This window comes from Rhinopithecus roxellana, chromosome 11 (genome assembly GCF_007565055.1).
Source record: "Rhinopithecus roxellana isolate Shanxi Qingling chromosome 11, ASM756505v1, whole genome shotgun sequence".
NCBI lineage: Eukaryota > Metazoa > Chordata > Mammalia > Primates > Cercopithecidae > Rhinopithecus > Rhinopithecus roxellana.
Genome location: NC_044559.1, coordinates 22,783,037 through 22,802,368, shown reverse-complemented (window position 1 = coordinate 22,802,368; position 19,332 = coordinate 22,783,037). Strand labels below are relative to the sequence as shown.

Genomic DNA, 19,332 nt, shown 5'->3' with positions numbered 1-19,332 from the left:
CCGCCAGGTCGCCCGGCTAGTTTTTTGTATTTTTAGTAGAGACGGGGTTTCACCATGTTAGCCAAGATGGTCTTGATCTCCTGACCTCGTGATCCGCCCGTCTCGGCCTCCCAAAGTGCTGGGATTACAGGCTTGAGCCACCACGCCCAGCCCCAACAGTGACTAATGTTATGGTGGCGGAATTACTGACAAGAAAGAATGTTACAGTGTCCATGTTTCTAATACATGGCAGAAAATACTATGAATTAGTGCATCAGAAGGAGTACTTACAAGAATATCGGTATTTTCAAAATAATTCCTCCAGTATGGTCTGATTTTCCTCTGTCCACCAATGTCCCAGACATTCAGTTTAAAACCTTGTGATTGTACACTTTTGATGTTGAAACCCTGAAACAGGGGCAAAAACACCAAGTTTTATTAAACTTTGGGATCATAATTCTGACAAAGTTACATTTAATAACTATGTTTTTTTTTTATTAATTCTAAAGTACTCTGCCATATGTGATACTGGTAACACTGAAAATGGTTTGTTGTGACAGAGAATAAAGAAACATATTTACACATGCTTATCTCATCCAGGTTGTGGAGTCAGTGTTAATAATGTCAGGATAACACAATGTTTTTCTACAATGAACATATATACATATATAATTGCTGAGGATAACTCCAAATGAGAATAGCTCTAATTAATCAACACACATCACATGCCCATGAAGCTTCAGGACAGTAAAATTTAACAGGACATTTCATGTAACTAACAACAACAACAAAAAAGCTGAATCTGAAGACTCAGCAGAAAAGAACACAAGCTAAATTTAAAGAGGCAAAAGCTACAAATCTAGAGGATTAGATTCTTCAAAAGCAGCTCAAAATAAATTTCCTATAGGGATTAATCAGGAAAAAGAGCAGAACTGAGGATGCTATGGGGGAGGCTGGGTTTATAACTTGAATATATCAGCCCAGTAGGGAGGTGGAGCCCTCAGTTACAGACACTGATGGAAACAAACAAACAAGTGGTCACTTAAAATTGTGCTTTCAGGCCAGCCGCGGTGGCTCATGCCTGTAATCCCAGCACTCTGGGAGGCCAAGGCGGGTGGATCAGGAGGTCAGGAGTTCGAGACCAGCCTCGCCAATATGGTGAAACCTCATCTCTACTAAAATACAAAAATTAGCCAGGTACGTGCCTGGAGTCCTAGCTACTCAGGAGGCTAAGGCGGGAGAATCAGTTGAACCCAGGAGGCAGAGGTTGCAGTGAGCTGAGATCATGCCACTGCACTCTGGCCTGGGTGACAGAACGAGACTCCATCTCAAAAAAAAAAAAAAAAAAAAGTGCTTTCATAGGCAATTCTGATGAACTTGAACTTGAAAAGGAAGTCTTCCTTTTTTTTTTTTTTTTTGAAATAAAGTCTTGCTCTGTTGCCCAGGCTGGAGTGCAGTGGCGTGGCCTTGGCTCACTGCAACCTCCGCCTCCCAAGTTCAAGTGATTCTCCTGCCTCAGCCTCCCGAGTAGCTGGAATTACAGGCGCCTGCCACCATGTCCGGCTAATTTAATGTATTTTTAGTAGAGACAGGGTTTCACCATATTGGTCAGGCTGGTCTCAAACTGCTGACCTCGTGATCCGCCCACCTTGGCCTTCCAAACCACTGGGATTACAGGCGTGTGTGTGCCACTGCGCCTGGCTGGAAGTCTTTTTTTTTTTTTTTTTTTTTTGCAGACTTTCGCTCTTGTTGCCCAGGCTGGAGTGCAATGGTGTGATCTCGGCTCACTGCAACCTCCGCCTCCCAGATTCAAGCGATTATCCTGCCTCAGCCTCCCGAGTAGCTGGGATTACAGGCATGCACCACCACACCTGGTTAATTTTGTATTTTTAGTAGAGACAGGGTTTCTCCATGTTGGTCAGGCTGGTCTTGAACTTCCGACCTCAGGTGATCTGCCTGCCTCAGTCTCCCAAAGTGCTGGGATTACATGTGTGAGCCACCGCACCTGGCTGGAAGCCTTCATTTTTAAGACAGTTACTTGAGGTGAAACTTTGAGGAAGGTGAGCAAATCAGGGACAGGCAGAATTGCCAGCTGGGGGTCAGTGTGGAAGGAAACAAATTAACAAGCCCTTTGGGGTTCCCAGAGAATGTATTTCATGAACAAGAATTTTTTTTAAAAGTCTTCTTGCAAAAATTACATAGGGAAACTAGGATTTGAAAAACCCAATCAGGCCGGGCGCGGTGGCTCAAGCCTGTAATCCCAGCACTTTGGGAGGCCGAGACGGGCGGATCACGAGGTCAGGAGATCGAGACCATCCTGGCTAACACGGTGAAACCCCGTCTCTACTAAAAAATACAAAAAACTAGCCGGGCGAGGTGGCGGGCGCCTGTAGTCCCAGCTACTCAGGAGGCTGAGGCAGGAGAATGGCGTAAACCCGGGAGGCGGAGCTTGCAGTGAGCTGAGATCCGGCCACAGCACTCCAGCCTGGGCAGCAGAGCAAGACTCTGTCTCAAAAAAAAAAAAGAAAAACCGAATCAAGGCCGGGTGCGGTGGCTCACGCCTGTAATCCCAACACTTTGGGAGGCCAAGGCGGGCAGATCATGAGGTCAGGAGATCGAGACCATCCTGGCTAACGCCGTGAAACCCCGTCTCTACTAAAAAATACAAAAAACTAGCCGGGCGAGGTGGCGGGCGCCTGTAGTCCCAGCTACTCAGGAGGCTGAGGCAGGAGAATGGCGTAAACCCGGGAGGCAGAGCTTGCAGTGAGCTGAGATCCGGCCACTGCACTCCAGCCCGGGCGACAGAACGAGACTCCGTCTCAAAAAAAAAAAAAAAAAAAAAAAAAAAAAAAATTAGAATGAGAACTTTGGGTTCCCAACTTTGAGTTTATTTCTGTGTTTGCAGTGTGGAAGTCTTCATGTTAGTGTTCTTGAGAGATGCAGTTTATTGCTAATACTAAAAAAAAAAAAAAAAAAAAAAAAAAAAAAAAAAAAAAAAAGGAAAACCCACAAGCGCAGCACACAAAACCTAGTGCTTCTTTTTCTGGCAGAAATCTTGACACACTAATATGTGTTTTCAGCCCTTCTAGGCTAGACTACTGTAATTTGCTCCTCCTCAGGCTATACATTAAATTTGTTCAGAAGCTGTAAAATTGTTCATTTGGTAGCAGTTGAAATGACTTTTCCACAAACAGTTGTGAATCAGTAAGACTCATAGGCCATGAAGTATGCATGCATGCCAGCACAGCCATTCAAACCTGACACCAAGGTCTTATCACAGTACAGTGATGGAAAATAACTCTGGTTTTGCTAAAACCTCTAACCTTTAATGCTCAAACACTTTAAAGTGACTAAGACCAACAAGCTCTCCCTGTTGGCTTAGCCAAAGGTCAGGCATTCTCAGGATTTCCTACAGGGAATGAGTTCTAAGAAGCCCACTACAGTTTTTCCAATCAGGACTTGTTTTTTTCTTTTTTTTTTTTTTTTGAGACGGAATCGCTCTCTGTCGCCAGGCTGGAGTGCAATGGCACAATCTTGGCTCACTGCAATCTCTGCCTCCCGAGTTCAAGCCATTCTCCTGCTTCAGTCTCCTGACTACAGGCGCCCGCCATCACACCCAGCTAATTTTTGTATTTTTAGTAGAGACGGGGTTTCACCATGTTGGTCAGGATGGTATCCATGTCCTGTCCTCATGATCTGCCCGCCTTGGCCTCCCAAAGTCCAAAGTGCTGGGATTACAGGTGTGAGCCACGGCGCCCAGGACTCGTCTTTTTTTTTTCGTTTTTGAGACGGAGTCTCGCTCTGTCACCCAGGCTGGAGTGCAGTGGTGCAATCTTGGCTCACTGCAACCTCGGCCTCCCGGGTTCACGCCATTCTCCTGCCTCAGCCTCCTGAGTAGCTGGGACTACAGGTGCCCGCCACCAGGCCCGGCTAATTTTTTGTATTTTTAGTAGAGACGGGGTTTCACCGTGTTAGCCAGGATGGTCTCGATCTCCTGACCTTGTGATCCACCCGCCTCGGCCTCCCAAAGTGCTGGGATTACAGGCGTGAGCCACCGTGCCCGGCCAGTACACAGTAAAATATTAACCATGGTTTTTCTCAGAGTTTTCTCCTTTATACTTTTTCTGTGTTTTCTACATGCACTATGTTCATAATCAGAGAAGATAAAGCTATTTTTAAAAAAGAATAGGCCGGGTGCGGTGGCTCACACCTGTAATCCCAGCACTTTGGGAGGCTGAGGTGGGTGGATCATTGAGGTTAGGAGTTTGAGACCAGCCTGGCCAACATGGTGAAACCCGTCTCTACAAAAAAATACAAAAATTAGCAGGGCATGACGGCATGCGCCTGTAGTCCCAGCTACTGGGGAGGCCGAGGCCCAAGAATTGCTTGAACCTGGGAGGCAGAAGTTGCAGTGAGCCAAGATTGCGCTACCACACTCCGGCCTGTGTGACAGAGCGAGACTCTGTCTCAAAAAATAAATAAATAATTTAAAGAAATAAAATAAAAATAAAAAGAATATAGGTACTCACTTAGATCTGCTGGATTTGTCTATATACACACAAATACACACACGTGTATAATGTATATATGTATACATATATTTTAAATTGTAACATAACATGTATAATATGCAGCTGCTGAGGACATGTGTGGGTGGGGAAGGAGGGGCACATATGGAAGAGGGGTGCTTGTGCTGAAAGGTGATGTGTGGGGGCTGAAGCCCAGCGGGGTGCAGATGCTACAGCGCGGTGGCCTGATGAAGTGGGTGCTGTGAAGTGTGTCCGTGTACATATTTTAACATTATAACATAAAACATGCCATTTTAACCATTTTAAAGTGTACAGTTCCATGGCATTAAATACATTCACACTGTGGGTCATTATCCACAGAACCCATTTCATCTTGTAAAACTGACTCACTGTATCCATTAAACAATAACTCTCCATTCCCCCTCCCCAGCTCCAGTAACCAGCATTCTGCATTCTGTCTCTATGAATCTGACTACTCTAAATACCTCATGAGAATGGAATCTCTTACATAGGTTTGAAATCTGGTTATCTTTAGATTGTATAGACTTTTCTCAGAGGCAAAATTTGGAAGTGTGCAAAACGGTATTTCCCATTTTGTCTTTCACATTGCTATTATTGTCTCTCTGTGTCTGGAGCCAAGGCAGTGCTCACCTGGGTAGGTGTGATGTGGCTGATGTCTTCAGATGCAAGCTGCTTCAGAAGAGTGGTCTTGCCAGCATTATCCAAGCCCAGGAGAAGTATTCTCACCTCCTGGTCTGGTGCACTTTTCAACTTGCGCAAAATTGAGAGCAAGCCCTTGAACAACCACAAAGGAGACAGATTACTCTGGGAGCACTGACTTTGATATTACTGGATATCAGAATAACTTCTCCTTGAAAAAAGTTCTTGGTTATGGAGAGCTTATGTTATTATTTTTCACTCTAATACCACTTATTCCATTTGCTTCCTCTTTCCAAGTTTCGGTAGAAGTGCTATAGTAAATTCAGCAACTGAATAAGTAGCATGGCTTATTTCTGCTCCTCCTATCAATCTAGCTTAGCAGTCACCCCAAATCTCCCTGGAGTGTGAACTCTATCCCATCTGTGTTCCTAAAGCCCTTTATATACACTTAGAACAGAACACACATCATATCAAACTAGGTAACTGATGTTTGCATTTTTCTCCTTTACTAAAAGTTTCTTATGGTAAGAGCTATACTTGTCCCATAATGGCTGGCACTTATTAAACAGACACTAGATAACACTTGTGGAATTAAATAGAATGACACACCCAAGTTAACAGAAGATTTTAAGGTGTTATACAAAAAATATATAAAAAGGCTATATAAAATTACAGTTGGGCTCTCGGTAAACAATTTTATCTATTTCATCATTTCGTATTGCATGCCTGTATCAAAACATCTCGTGCACCCTACAAATAGGTAACACCATGGACCCACAAAAATTAAATGGAAAAAATTTTTTAAAAAGATTTTTTATTGGCCGGGCGCGGTGGCTCAAGCCTGTAATCCCAGCACTTTGGGAGGCCGAGACGGGCGGAGACTCCGCCTCAAAAAAAAAAAAAAAAAAAAAAAAAAAAAAGATTTTATTGCCAGGCACGGTGGCTAACGTCTGTAATCCCAGCACTTTGGGAGGCTGAGGTGGGCGGATCATGAGGTCAGGTGATCGAGACCATCTTGGCTAACACGGGGAAACCCCGTCTCTACTGAAAATATAAAAAATTAGTCAGGCATGGTGGCGGGCATCTTGTAGTCCCAGCTACTTGAAAGGCTGAGGCAGGAGAATCGCTTGAACCTGGGAGGCAGAGGTTGCAGTGAGCTGAGATAGCGCCACTGTACTCCAGCCTGAGTGACAGAGCAAGACTCCGTCTCAAACCAAAAAAAAAAAAAAAAAAAAAAGATTTTATCTATTTCAGCTAAAATGTTAGCTGAAATAGATAAATGTTTTACTTCATTAAAAATGTTCTACTATCATCTTTCACAAGACCCTACAGGATAGGTGCATGGTATAGATTATCTGTGTTTTTTAGATGAAAAATTTGGTACAACAGAGAAGTTAGGAAATCATAAAAGGCATCCATGAAGCCAAAAAAAACAAAACAAAACCAAAATTAACCAAGGATTTTTTTACTGTTAATCTAATATTTCTGTTTCTTGTTTTCATTTATTATTATTATTTTTAGACATTATTATTTTTCTCCCTCTGTCGCCCATGCTGGAGCGCAGTGGCGCGATCTCGGCTCACTGCAAGCTCCACCTCCCAGATTCACGCCATTTTCCTGCCTCAGCCTCCCGCCTCATGTGTCTCTTTTAAAGAAATAACTAAAAATACTTTTTTTTTTTTTTTTCAGGCAGAGACTTTCTACACACTCATTACATTTGAAATTAAAGAATTAACGGCAGCAAAAGCAAAAATTGACAAATGGGATCTAATTAAACTAAGAGCTTCTGCACAGCAAAAGAAACTACCATCAGAGTGAACAGGCAACCTACAGAATGGGAGAAAATTTTTGCAATCTACTCATCTGACAAAGGGCTAATATCCAGAATCTACAAAGAACTCAAACAAATATACAAGGAAAAAACAACCCCATCAAAAAGTGGGCAAAGGATATGAACAGACATTTCTCAAAAGAAGACATTCATACAGCCAACAGATACATGAAAAAATGCTCATCATCACTCGCCATCAGAGAAATGCAAATCAAAACCACAATGAGATACCATCACACACCAGTTAGAATGGCAATCATTAAAAAGTCAGCAAACAACAGGTGTTGGAGAGGATGTGGAGAAATAGGAACACTTTTACAGTGTTGGTGGGATTGTAAACTAGTTCAACCATTATGGAAAACAGTATGGCAATTTCTCAAGGATCTAGAACTAGATGTACCATATGACCCAGCCATCCCACTACTGGGTATATACCCAAAGGATTATAAATCATGCTGCTATAAAGACACATGCACACGTATGTTTATTGCGGCACTATTCACAATAGCAAAGACTTGGAATCAACCCAAATGTCCATCTGTGACAGACTGGATTAAGAAAATGTGGCACATATACACCATGGAATACTATGCAGCCATAAAAAAGGATGAGTTTGCGTCCTTTGTAGGGACATGGATGCAGCTGGAAACCATCATTCTTAGCAAACTATCACAAGAACAGAAAACCAAACACCGCATGTTCTCACTCATAGGTGGGAACTGAACAATGAGATCACTTGGACTCGGGAAGGGGAACATCACACATCGGGGCCTATCATGGGGAGGGGGGAGGGGGGAGGGATTGCATTGGGAGTTATACCTGATATAAATGATGAATTGATGGGTGCTGACGAGTTGATGGGTGCAGCACACCAACATGGCACAAGTATACATATGTAACAAACCTGCACGTTATGCACATGTACCCTAGAACTTAAAGTATAATAAAAAAAAAAAAAAAATTAAAGAATTAAGAGAAAAACAAGTCCAGGCACAGTGGTTCACACCTGTAATACCAGTGCCTCTTGTCTTTTTTTTTGGAGATGGAGTTTCCCTGTCTCCAGGCCGCAGTGCAGTGGCACGATTTCCGCTCACTGCAAGCTCGGCCTACTGTGTTCACGCCATTCTCCTGCCTCAGCCTCCCAAGTAGCTGGGACCACAGGCGCCCACCATCACGCCCGGCTACTTTTTTGTATTTTTAGTACAGACGGGGTTTCATCGTGTTAGCCAGGATGGTCTTGTTCTCCTGACCTCGTGATCCGCCCGCCCTGGCCTCCCAAAGTGTTGGGATTACAGGTGTGAGCCTCCGCACCCGGCCATGCCTGGCTAATTTTTTTTTTTTTTTTTTTTGAGAAGGAGTCTTGCTCTGTCGCTCAGGCTGGAGTGCAGTGGCCTGGTTTCGGCTCACTGCAACCTCGGCCTCCCGGGTTCACACCATTCTCCTGCCTCAGCTTCCCGAGTAGCTGGGACTAAAGGCGCCCGCCACCATGCCCAGCTAATTTTTTGTGTTTTTGGTAGAGATGGGGTTTCACCGTGTTAGCCAGGATAGTCTTGATCTCTTGACCTTGTGATCCGCCCGCCTCGGCCTCCCAAAGTGCTAGGATTATAGGTGTGAGACACTGCACCTGGCCTGGATAATTTTTATATTTTTAGTAGAGATGGGGTTTTGCCATGTTAGCCAGGCTGGTCTCGAACTCCTGGCCTCCAGTGATACGTCCACCTTGGCCTCCTAAAGTGCAATAGGCATAAGCCACCTCTCCTGGCCATTATTTATTATTTTTTTATGGATAGAAATATAAAGCATGTTGCTGGGCATGGTGGCTCATGCCTGTAATCCCAGCACTTTGGAAGGCCAAAGCAGGAGGGCTGCTTGAGCCCAGGACTTCAAGACCAGCCCTGGCAACACAGTGAGACCCTGTCCCTACAAAAAATAAAAAACAAATAAGCCAGGCATGGTAGCGCATGCCTGTGGTCCCAGCTACTTAGGAAGCTGAGGTGAGAGAATTGCTTGAGCCTGGGAGGTCGAGGTTGCAGTGAGCTGTATTTTGCACTCCAGCCTGGGTAACAGAGTGAGACTCTGTCCCAAAAAATAAAATAAAATAAAATAAACCATGTTGATTTTTAGTTAAGAACATAAGAACATCTTTACAGGAAAGTTATTTGTTCTGTGCTATAGCTGATAATTTTGTTCTAACGACACATGGCTAGAACGAGAGTCAAAGAATCCCAGAGTGTAAAGGGCATATAATTTAATCTCCCAGCCCAAGAAGAAATTCCTTCAAACTGAGTCTTAGAATTATGTAAAACGGTTGTATTTGTTACACACATTGTACCAGGCAATAATTCAAACCAGTTTGTTCTCTAAGATCAAATGATACTTCTGATAAATAATTCTCAACAATTGCAACTTTGGACAATCATATGCAAATATGCATAATTATTAAGAATTCCTTTCTGCCTCAGAGACTCTTTGTTTACCACTTTAGTACTGTATTTGTACTGACTTGCTAAGGACCACATTAACCTCTCTATGCCTCAATTTTTTCCAGCAGTAAAATGGAAGGTTTAGTCTAAGCTAGACAAATTCTGTGCCAAAAGATTTGGGGGAGAGAGATTGAATAGATTTGAAACAAACAAAAGTCTGGCTTTTTAAAAGGCCAGACTTTTTTTCCTTTTTCTTCTTTTTGGGGGGACAGGGTCTTCCTCTGTTGCCTAGGCTGGAGTGTAGTGGCGTGAACACTGCTCACTGCAGCTTCGACTTTCTGGGCTCAAGCGATCCTCCCACCTCAGCCTCTCCAGTAGCCGGGACTACTGGCTCACACCACCCCGCCCCACTAAGTTTTGTATTTTTTGTAGAGATGGGGTTTTGCCATGTTGCCCAGGCTGGTCTCGAACTCCTAAACTCAAGTGATCCACCCAAAGGCAAGACTTTTTTTTGCTGTTTTTATCTCATCTGGTCTTGAATATTTTGACAGCATTCCTTCTTATAACTATATTTATAAGAAGTCTCCCTGGTTTCTATTAGCTAGCTATATTGCAATCACTCATTTATAATATCACCTTTCAGAAAAGTAAAAATTAAAATTCTGAGATCCTCAGGGGACTGGTGACATAAAAAGGCTAAGAAGAGGAAAACCCATTTTACTATTCATCGTGAGTTCCTGATTGTAAGTGAAAAGAAGGGGTCTCATTACCTCTTAAAATAAATTCTAAAACATCTGGAATTTATCAAATTAGTACATTAAATGACATATAGGCAAAGTTCTTCTCATGCATTTTCTGCTTAGTGCAGAAATTATGAAGGAAGATCTGTTTCCTATTTTTTTAAAAAAAAATTTTTTTTGGCTGTGTGTGGTGGCTCACACCTGTAATCCCAGTACTTTGGGAGGCCGAGGTGGGTGGATCACCTGAGGTCAGGAGTTCGAGACCAGCCTGGCCAACATGGTGAAATCCTGTATCTACTAAAAATACAAAATTAGCCGGGTGTGGTGACACATGCCTGTAATCCCAGCTACTTGGGAAGCTGAGGCAGGAGAATTGCTTAAACCTGGGATGTAGAGGTTGCAGTGAGCCAAGATTGTGTCTCTGCTCTCCAGCCTGGGCAACAAAAGCAAAACTCTATCTCAAAACAAAAACAAAAAACAAAACCATATATACATATATATGTATGTTGGTTTTGTTTGTTTGTTTGTTTGAGAAAAGGTCTCACTCCTGATGCCTAGGCTGGAGTACAGTGGCGAAATCATGATTCACTACAGCTTCAACCTCCCGGGCTCAGGTGATCCTCCCACCTCAGCCTCCAGTGTAGCTGGGACTATAGATGTGTGCGACCACACCCAGCTAATTTTTTGTATTTTTAGTAGAGACAGGGTTTCACTATGTTGCCCAAGCTAGTCTCAAACTCCTGGCCTTATGCAATCTGCCCGTGACGGCCTCCCAAAGTGCTAGAATTACAAGAGTGAGCCACTGCGCCCGGCCTATAAAATATTTTCAAAGTTTAAAATTAATGTTTTAGGTTTTTCCTCATGTGTCTCTTTTAAAGAAATCACTAAAAATGCTGTTTTTTTTTTTTTTTTTTTTTTCAGGCAGAGGCTTTCTACACACTAATTACATTTGAAATTAAAGAATTAAGAGAAAAACAAGGCCAGGCACAATGGTTCACATCCGTAATACTAGTGCTTTGGGAGGCCGAGGCAGGAGGATAGCTCAAGGCCAGGAATTCAAGATCAGCCTGGGCAACAAACACTAGACACATATCCCTACCAAAAAAAAAAATTATCCAGGTGTGGTGGTATGCACCTGTGGTTCCAGCTACTCAGGAGGCTGGGACAGAAGGATGGCTTGAGCCCAAGAGTTTGAGGCTCCAGTGAACTATGGTCAGGCCACTGCAGTATGGGCTGGGGAACAGAGCAAGACCCTGTCTCAAAAAAAAAAGAAGAGAGAAACATAATGTTTATTCACCTTAAAAGGAGAGGAGCAAAGCACAGATAAGAAAGAAAAATAGGCCGGGCGCGGTGGCTCAAGCCTGTAATCCCAGCACTTTGGGAGGCCGAGACGGGCGGATCATGAGGTCAGGAGATCGAGACCATCCTGGCTAATACGGTGAAACCCCGTCTCTACTAAAAAATACAAAAAACTAGCCGGGCGACGAGGCGGGCGCCTGTAGTCCCAGCTACTCAGGAGGCTGAGACAGGAGAATGGCGTGAACCCGGGAGGCGGAGCTTGCAGTGAGCTGAGAGCCGGCCACTGCACTCCAGCCTGGGCAGCAGAGCAAGACTCCGTCTCAAAAAAAAAAAAAAAAAAAAAAAAAAAAAAAAAAAAAAAAAAAAAAAAGAAAGAAAAATAAATCATTCTAAATATAAGGGTGAGCACAGTGGCTCACGCCTGTAATCCCAGCATTTTTGGAGGTCGAGGCAGGCAGATCATTTGAGGCCAGGAGTTTGAGACCAACCTGGCCAACATGGTGAAACCCCACCTCTACTAAAAATACAAAAAATTGGCTGGGCATGGTGGCGGGCACCTATATTCCCAGCTACTTGGGAGGCTGAGGCAGGAGAATAGCTTGAACCTGGGAGGTGGAGGTTGCAGTGAGCTGAGATCACGCCAGTGTACTCCAGCCTGGGCCACAGAGCCAGACTGTCTCAAAAAAAAATAAATAAATAAATTCTAACTATAGATAAACTTTATTAACCTAATGGTGTGGAATACAGTGCTTCTACATTTCTAATGAGTAACTTTCCTTATTAGGAAATAATAACTTCAGATGCTTCACCTTTAAGTGAAATTACAGAGAAATGGAAAGTTCAGCTAATGTTTTCTTCCAGCAAAACAATAAATGGCATTTCAAGCATGGTATAGGGAAGACAAGTACAAATATAATACAGCATCATATTAATCCAACTACTGAGGACAGGGGATCACAGGATTATCAGGGTTTGCTAAATAGGGAAGAGGATATTTATAGAGATCAGGGTTCTGCCTGAAAGGTACAAAGTAAGCTGATTTAAGAGGCTGGATGAAAGAGACCAGAATAAGTCTATTCTGTGTATGTATATTTATATGCCCATATTTTATTTTAACTGTCAAATGAAGGGAGACAGCGATTAGAAGTTAAATTTATTATGGGGCTGAGTTTTGCAGTATAAATACAATGAAATTAATTTTTAAAGTGCATTCTTTGGCCAAAATATCCATTCACGCAATTATCATTAAACACCCATAATGTGCCCCAAGTACAATAGTGAGCAAAACAGGCATGATGTCTATGTAGGATTTATATTCCTGTGACATTAAATAAAGCAATTTAAGAAACATGAACTTCAGTTAAAAGTATATTGTGTGTTACCAGCATGTGTGTATACAAGTTATCTGCACCCTGGTGGGCAGAAGTGGTTTGACTCAACCGCAAAACATTTAAACAAACTTTTCTACAGTCAAATCATGAATAGATGTGCTATGGACTACAGACGTTTTATCTGCCTTGAAATCAGCTTAAACTATTGGCAGAGGCATGGTGCACTGACCTAAAACAATACAAACTAGGTCATTCAAAGAAACCAGAGTGGTGGAGGAGGAAGGAATGTGTTGGTATATGGAAAATATATGTGGTTGTGAGGAGCAGCTAAAATTTAAATTCTGAAATTACGAAGCCAACCGTCAAGTACATACAGTCCCCATAACTAGCTTAAATATAACTGACTTGTTTGTTTTTACGTCTTTCAACTGAACTCCTATCAGCTTAAAGCTCAAAATTGAGAACTTCATCCAGACTGTGTCTTCTTTCTTATCACCCTCTCCTAAATAAATACGAACAATATTTCCTGAGGAAAAAAGTCTGGGCATCTCAGGAAGAGTGGGTTCCCACTTCACCAGAGTGCTAATGAAACGAATATTATGGGCTTTTACACAGACTTGTATTCAGCTTCTGTGTGTGTGTGTATATATATATATACAGACACATATATATATATCTGTATATATCTGTGTATATGTGTGTGTGTGCGTGTGTGTGTATATATAAAAAACACTGAACACAGTTTCAACTAGAAAATAGGAAGAGGCCGGGTGCGGTGGCTCACGCCTATAGTCCCAGCACTGTGGGGGGCCAAGGCAGGCGGATAACGAGGTCAGGAGATCGAGATCATCCTGGCTAACACCGTGAAACCCTGTCTCTACTAAAAAAAAAAAAAAAGAAAAAGAAAAAGAAAATTAGCCGGGTGTGGTGGCGGGCGCCCGTAGTCCCAGCTGCTATGGATGCTGAGGCAGGAGAATGGCGTGAACCCGGGAGGCGGAGCTTGCAGTAAGCCAAGATCGCACTACTGCACCCAGCGTGGGTGACAGAGTAAGACTCTGTCTCAAAGAAAAAAAAAGAAAATAGGAATAATACTTATTGTTTTTTTTTTTTTTTTTTTTTTGAGACGGAGTCTCGCTCTGTCACCCAGGCTGGAGTGCAGTGGCCGGATCTCAGCTCACTGCAAGCTCCGCCTCCCGGGTTCACGCCATTCTCCTGCCTCAGCCTCCCGAGTAGCTGGGACCACAGGCGCCCGCCACCTCACCCGGCTAGTTTTTTGTATTTTTTTTTTTTTTTTTTTTTTTTGAGACGGAGTCTTGCTCTGCCACCCAGGCTGGAGTGCAGTGGCCGGATCTCAGCTCACTGCAAGCTCCGCCTCCCGGGTTCACGCCATTCTCCTGTCTCAGCCTCCCGAGTAGCTGGGACTACAGGCGCCCGCCTCATCGCCCGGCTAGTTTTTTGTATTTTTTAGTAGAGACGGGGTTTCACCGTATTAGCCAGGATGGTCTCGATCTCCTGACCTCATGATCCGCCCGTCTCGGCCTCCCAAAGTGCTGGGATTACAGGCTTGAGCCACCGCGCCCGGCCGTTTTTTGTATTTTTTAGTAGAGACGGGGTTTCATCGGGTTAGCCAGGATGGTCTCGATCTCCTGACCTCGTGATCCGCCCGTCTCGGCCTCCCAAAGTGCTGGGATTACAGGCTTGAGCCACCGCGCCCGGCCCCTAATACTTATTGTTATATCTTATATCTCTTATATCTCAAGAGATGATGCTATAAGGATAAAATAAGGTCATGTATGTAAAGCATGACATCATGTATGTAAAGCATGACACATAGCAGCCACTCAAAACACTACCCCCGTGTTTTGCTTTGTTTTTTAAATAATTTTTCACTGGCCATTTTCTTTTTTTTTTTTTTTGAGACGGAGTCTGGCTCTGTCGCCCAGGCTGGAGTGCAGTGGCCAGATCTCAGCTCACTGCAAGCTCCGCCTCCCAGGTTCACGCCATTCTCCTGCCTCCGCCTCCCAAGTAGCTGGGACTACAGGCGCCCGCCTCGTCGCCCGGCTAGTTTTTTGTATTCTTTAGTAGAGACGGGGTTTCACCGTATTAGCCAGGATGGTCTCGATCTCCTGACCTTGTGATCCGCCCGTCTCGGCCTCCCAAAGTGCTGGGATTACAGGCTTGAGCCACTGCGCCCGGCCTCACTGGCCATTTTCTAACTAGAAAACATAAATAACTATTGGGAACAATCTTCAAATGTTGAACATGCTTGAGAACGACCACAAGCTCCATATATGTAGAAAGTGCTCCATAAATACTGAACAAAGGAGTCATATGTTAAATAACAGCGGTTAGTTATATGCTAAAATTACTGTCGTTTTAGTAATTCATCAAGAACCTGGCATTGTAAAGCAGGCATAAAACAGCTGACTAAATGCTCAGAGAAACCCATATTTGGGTTTTTGTCACAGTTACCCAAATTTGAAAAAAAATACGTATTTGTCACAGCTGACGTTTGAAACAAAAACCAAACAAACCTTGGGGTTCACTTTTCGGTTGTACAGTTAACCCTGGGGGCTCATGGGATACCAGATGAGACACACTTAAGTCACACCACTGACTAAACTGTTTCACTTCAAGTTTTAAGACTAGCTCACACTTTTGGAGATAGAAAAAAAAGTATTTGGGAAACCAGATAAAGAATCCGGAATAATTTGTCCTAATTTCTTATTGTTAATCTTAGGAAAAAGGAAAAAAGAAAAACAAAATCTGTTTTCATCATTGATCACAACAGTTGTATACAACAGTGTTGTATATACACTGTCAATTTGTTGTATAAAGTGCCAATTTGCACCTGGAAACATGGGCAGTGGTTAATTTACTGTGGTCTGTAATTATAAATTAAACAATCATGGAATTACACAGTCCACTTAATTGATAAACAAACTGGGAAAAGTTAGCCAGCTCTCATGCACTTCTCATCCATAATGACGAATCTTAACTCTGTTGGTTCGGCATGCCCTTTTCATTTCAATTCTAACTATTTTCTGGGTAAATATTTATGTTTGTATTCATTTGTTGAGAAAAAAGCCTTTAAACGGAGAGCTCACGTATAAATGATTAAGAAAAAGAAACAGTTGTAAAAAACTGTTTAGCCTAAGGTTAAAAAAAAAAAAAAAAACTGCAAGTGTAGCAAGTGTGAAATGTGATTGGCAACTTCAAATAACCCTACTTCTTTAACAATCTGACAATGTAAAATCAATTGAGATTTTTTTCCTATCTAAAGCTACTCACTGGATAATCTGACCAAACATACATCTATTTCTTTTTCTTCCTTTCTAGCTTTTTTTTTTTTACTTCTTAAATTGACAGAAATGGCTCAACATTTCTAAAAGTGAAGAAAGGAACTAGGAAGAGAGGTGGAGCAGTAACTATAAGTTTGATGACAGACTCTTTGCAGCCAACTAACCTGCTTTAAGTGGTTCAAAATCAATTTTTCTTTGATAGCTCTAAAATTACTCAATTCCATTTTAACTCCCTCCAACTAACTGTACAGACATCAACAAGAAACAGAGTGTCAACGGTCAGATCTGTCACAATCATAATTTAGAATTTGGGAAAGCTTTAATTAGGGCTGACAGAGAAAAGGCTTGCCCCAGATTTAAGCTCGATCTCCATTTTTAACATCTCGTTCTTTTCAGTTTGGAGACCCCAAGCTAGGATTAAGATCTTTTGGCCCTGGTGTGGTCACATGCAAGAGGAGACTGCAAAAGGTTTCGAAGGAAATTCCAGAGACTGGGCAGCTAATATGCTTCCATCAACATGGATTAAGTATTGAATGAAAAATCGGTCATCACCAACAACCAGGTCTTGCACAACTCTCAGCAAATAGCTAAATAATTCGGGACTGAGGAAGCGCACCCGCCACGCAGACACCAAGACGGCGTAAAATCCACCAGGCATCCCTTCAAAGCGGCTCCCCTTTGTGTCCTGGGACTTACTCCCCTACCCCCCAGGGGCCCAGACAGCGCGAGAAGGAGGAAGGCTAAGCTACCATCTCCCCTGCTACCGCCAGGGCGACCTCAGAGCCAGCGGGGCCGGCCTTCTCTCCGCTTCTGGCCGGGCTCCAGACGAACCCCACTTTACTGCAGCGCCGGGAGACCGATTGCCCGGGAAGTCTAAGCCAGCGAGCGAAAGCTGCTCTCTACAGCTCCTGGGATCCGCCCTCACCCCTGTCCCCAGAGTAATGATGGAGCCTGAGCTCCGCACCCGGCCAGCCGCGCACTCTGCCAGCCCCTTCCCCAAGCCTCGGACCCGCCGCAAGCCCCGCCTTCCTCTCCAGGCCCAGGCCTCCCTCCAGGGCCCACCCTCGGGGCTCCCCGCCGACCCCCGAAATCAGTGCAGAACCCAGATAGCAGGCTGAGCGATGTCCCATTCCCTCCTTGGCTTTAAGCGCAGTGCTCCGCCCTGGGCCTGGGGACGAGAGGGGGGTAACCGGCCGGCTCCAAGGGGGCCCAGGTCCCCACACTCACCATCCTCCCGCCGAGTCCCTCCTCCTCCTCCTCCTCCTCCTGCCTCCCCCGTTACCAAGGGCAACTGCTGCGGCGCCGCCCCCGACGTCCCTCGCACGCACAGCGGAGGAGTGGAGCAGCAGTACGGGGCGGGGTGCAGCTCCGCTTTCCCCCAGAGTGCGCAAGCGCGCCAAGGCGCCCGCCCACTGCGCGGGCGAGCTACGGGAGCTGCAGAGGCGGCGGCCGGCTAGCCTGGACCTGGGAGTGGAGAAAGGCTGCCCACGTGGCTGGCGGGAGCCTCCCGGCCTGGGATTGGTCGAAAAGGAGGGGCGTGGGCGGGCATGGGGGCCGTTCCCCCGCCCAGGTCTCTCACCCGGCCAGGTTTCTAAGGCGGACTGTAACTGGTGTGGCATTTGTCCCGGGACCAGGTAAGGGGCCTTGGGACGAGGGCGCTCGCCCTGTCTACCTCCAATCCCCACATCTCGGGAGGGAGCTGAGATTTCTGTCCTGACTGTCCTGGCGGGGCTGCAGCGCGGGCTAGATTTCCACCTGCAGAAGCCACGTGGCGCGAGGAGTGTGCCCTGGGGCTGCAGATGGGCCCCTCTGCTCCGATCCCCATTGCCTGCGGGTGGCAGGCCGAGGGGCTGGGGCGTTACGAGCCGTCCGGGATAGGGGAGTACCGATGGGGGGAGACCGTCTGTCGGAGGGCAAGAAGCAGCCTGGGGCTGGCCCTGAGCCCTGAGGTGAGCTGAAGCACAGGTGAAAGGCGTTTTGGGGATCGGCCCAGTTTTTGTTTTGTGACAGGGTGTCGCTCCGTCGCGCGGGCCGGAGTGCGGTGTCGCGATCTCGGCTCACTGCAGCCTTCGCCTCGCGGGCTTAAAAGCGATTCTCCCGCCTCAGACTCTCGAGTAGCTGGGATTGCAGGTGGGCGCCACCACGCCTGGCTAATTTTTTGTATTTTGTTTTTGTAGAGACAGGGTTTCGCCATGTTGCCCAGGCTGCGCTCGAACTCCTGGGGTCAAGCGATCCGCCCGCCTAGGCCTCCCAAAGTGCTGGGACTACAGGTGTCCCAAAGTGGTGAGCCACCGTGCCCAGCCTCTGGCCGGTTTTGCTAAGCTGCTTTGGACCGGACCGTGCACCATCTGTAGTCCTGGAGGAGGCAACAATGAGCCTGCATTTTCAGCCAAGGAAGAGCAAGAAGGGTACTGGGGTGGGTTGGGAAGTGCTACCTCCCACCCCTTTCCTGATGCAGAGGACTATAAGAAGAGTTTGCACAAACGTGTTAGGCCCTGTTCTAGACGCTGTAGACACAGCAGTGGACAAAATCAGCCCGTATGGAAATTACATCCTTCCTAATGAAATACGTTTCATACCAAATTTCATTTCATTTTCACAACCCCTATAAATTGGTAATTGCGGCCAGGAGCAGTGGCTCATGCCTTTAATCCCAGCACTTTGAGAGACTGAAGGGGAGGATGACGCGAGCCCAGGAGTTGGAGACCAGCCCAGGCAACACAGTAGGACCCTGCCTCTATAAAAAAAATTTTTTTTTAACTTAGCCAGAGGTTCTGTGGCACACTTGTAGTCCTGGCTACTCAGGAGGTTGAAGCTGGAGGATTGCTTGAGCCCAGGAGCTATTATCACACCACTGTACTCCAACCTGGGTGACAGAGCAAGACCCTGCCTCAAAAAAAAAAAAACCAAAAAACAAAAACCAACATCTGCTGCTTGCATACCTGCTTCAGATCCTTAGAGAGAAAAGCAGTTCAGAGCCTTGACTAAGGAGGTAATGAATGGAGGTGATGATACAGGCACACAAACCCCTATAATCTACTCATCTCTAGACTGTTAGCCCTTTTGTGAAAAAGGCAAGGCAGATTGCTCTTTCTACGTTGTCTGGTTTCTAACAGCCCACTTGCCTTGGAGTCAGACAAGTATCCATAAGCCTATACCTGGGCCTGCTCCTGTAATTATTACTCTCATTTTCCAGCTTGCTCTAGGCAGCCTTGACCCTAATCCTTGCCTGTCTCAG

The 19,332-nt window shown here is 45.1% G+C and overlaps 2 protein-coding genes across 4 annotated transcripts in view; one reads left to right on the top strand and one right to left on the bottom strand.

Moving 5' to 3' along the window:
* The window catches only part of ARL3 (ADP ribosylation factor like GTPase 3), a 48,596-nt gene extending 31,112 nt beyond the window's left edge, over nucleotides 1–17,484 (bottom strand). The window contains exons 1-3 of the mRNA XM_010356178.2: nucleotides 17,322–17,484; nucleotides 5,160–5,303; nucleotides 271–387 (exon numbers count right to left, since the gene is read on the bottom strand). Of these exons, the coding sequence (XP_010354480.1) occupies nucleotides 271–387; nucleotides 5,160–5,303; nucleotides 17,322–17,324 (264 nt within the window). The 5' untranslated portion in view covers nucleotides 17,325–17,484. The remainder of the gene's footprint in view (nucleotides 1–270; nucleotides 388–5,159; nucleotides 5,304–17,321) is intronic.
* A 33-nt stretch (nucleotides 17,485–17,517) lies between these two features.
* The window catches only part of SFXN2 (sideroflexin 2), a 30,382-nt gene continuing 28,567 nt past the window's right edge, over nucleotides 17,518–19,332 (top strand). For 2 of the 3 annotated variants that reach the window (XM_030940942.1, XM_010356181.2), the window contains exon 1: nucleotides 17,518–17,728. The gene's annotated coding sequence lies outside the window, so the exon portion shown is untranslated. The remainder of the gene's footprint in view (nucleotides 17,729–19,332) is intronic. The other variant, XM_030940940.1, reaches the window with a different exon arrangement.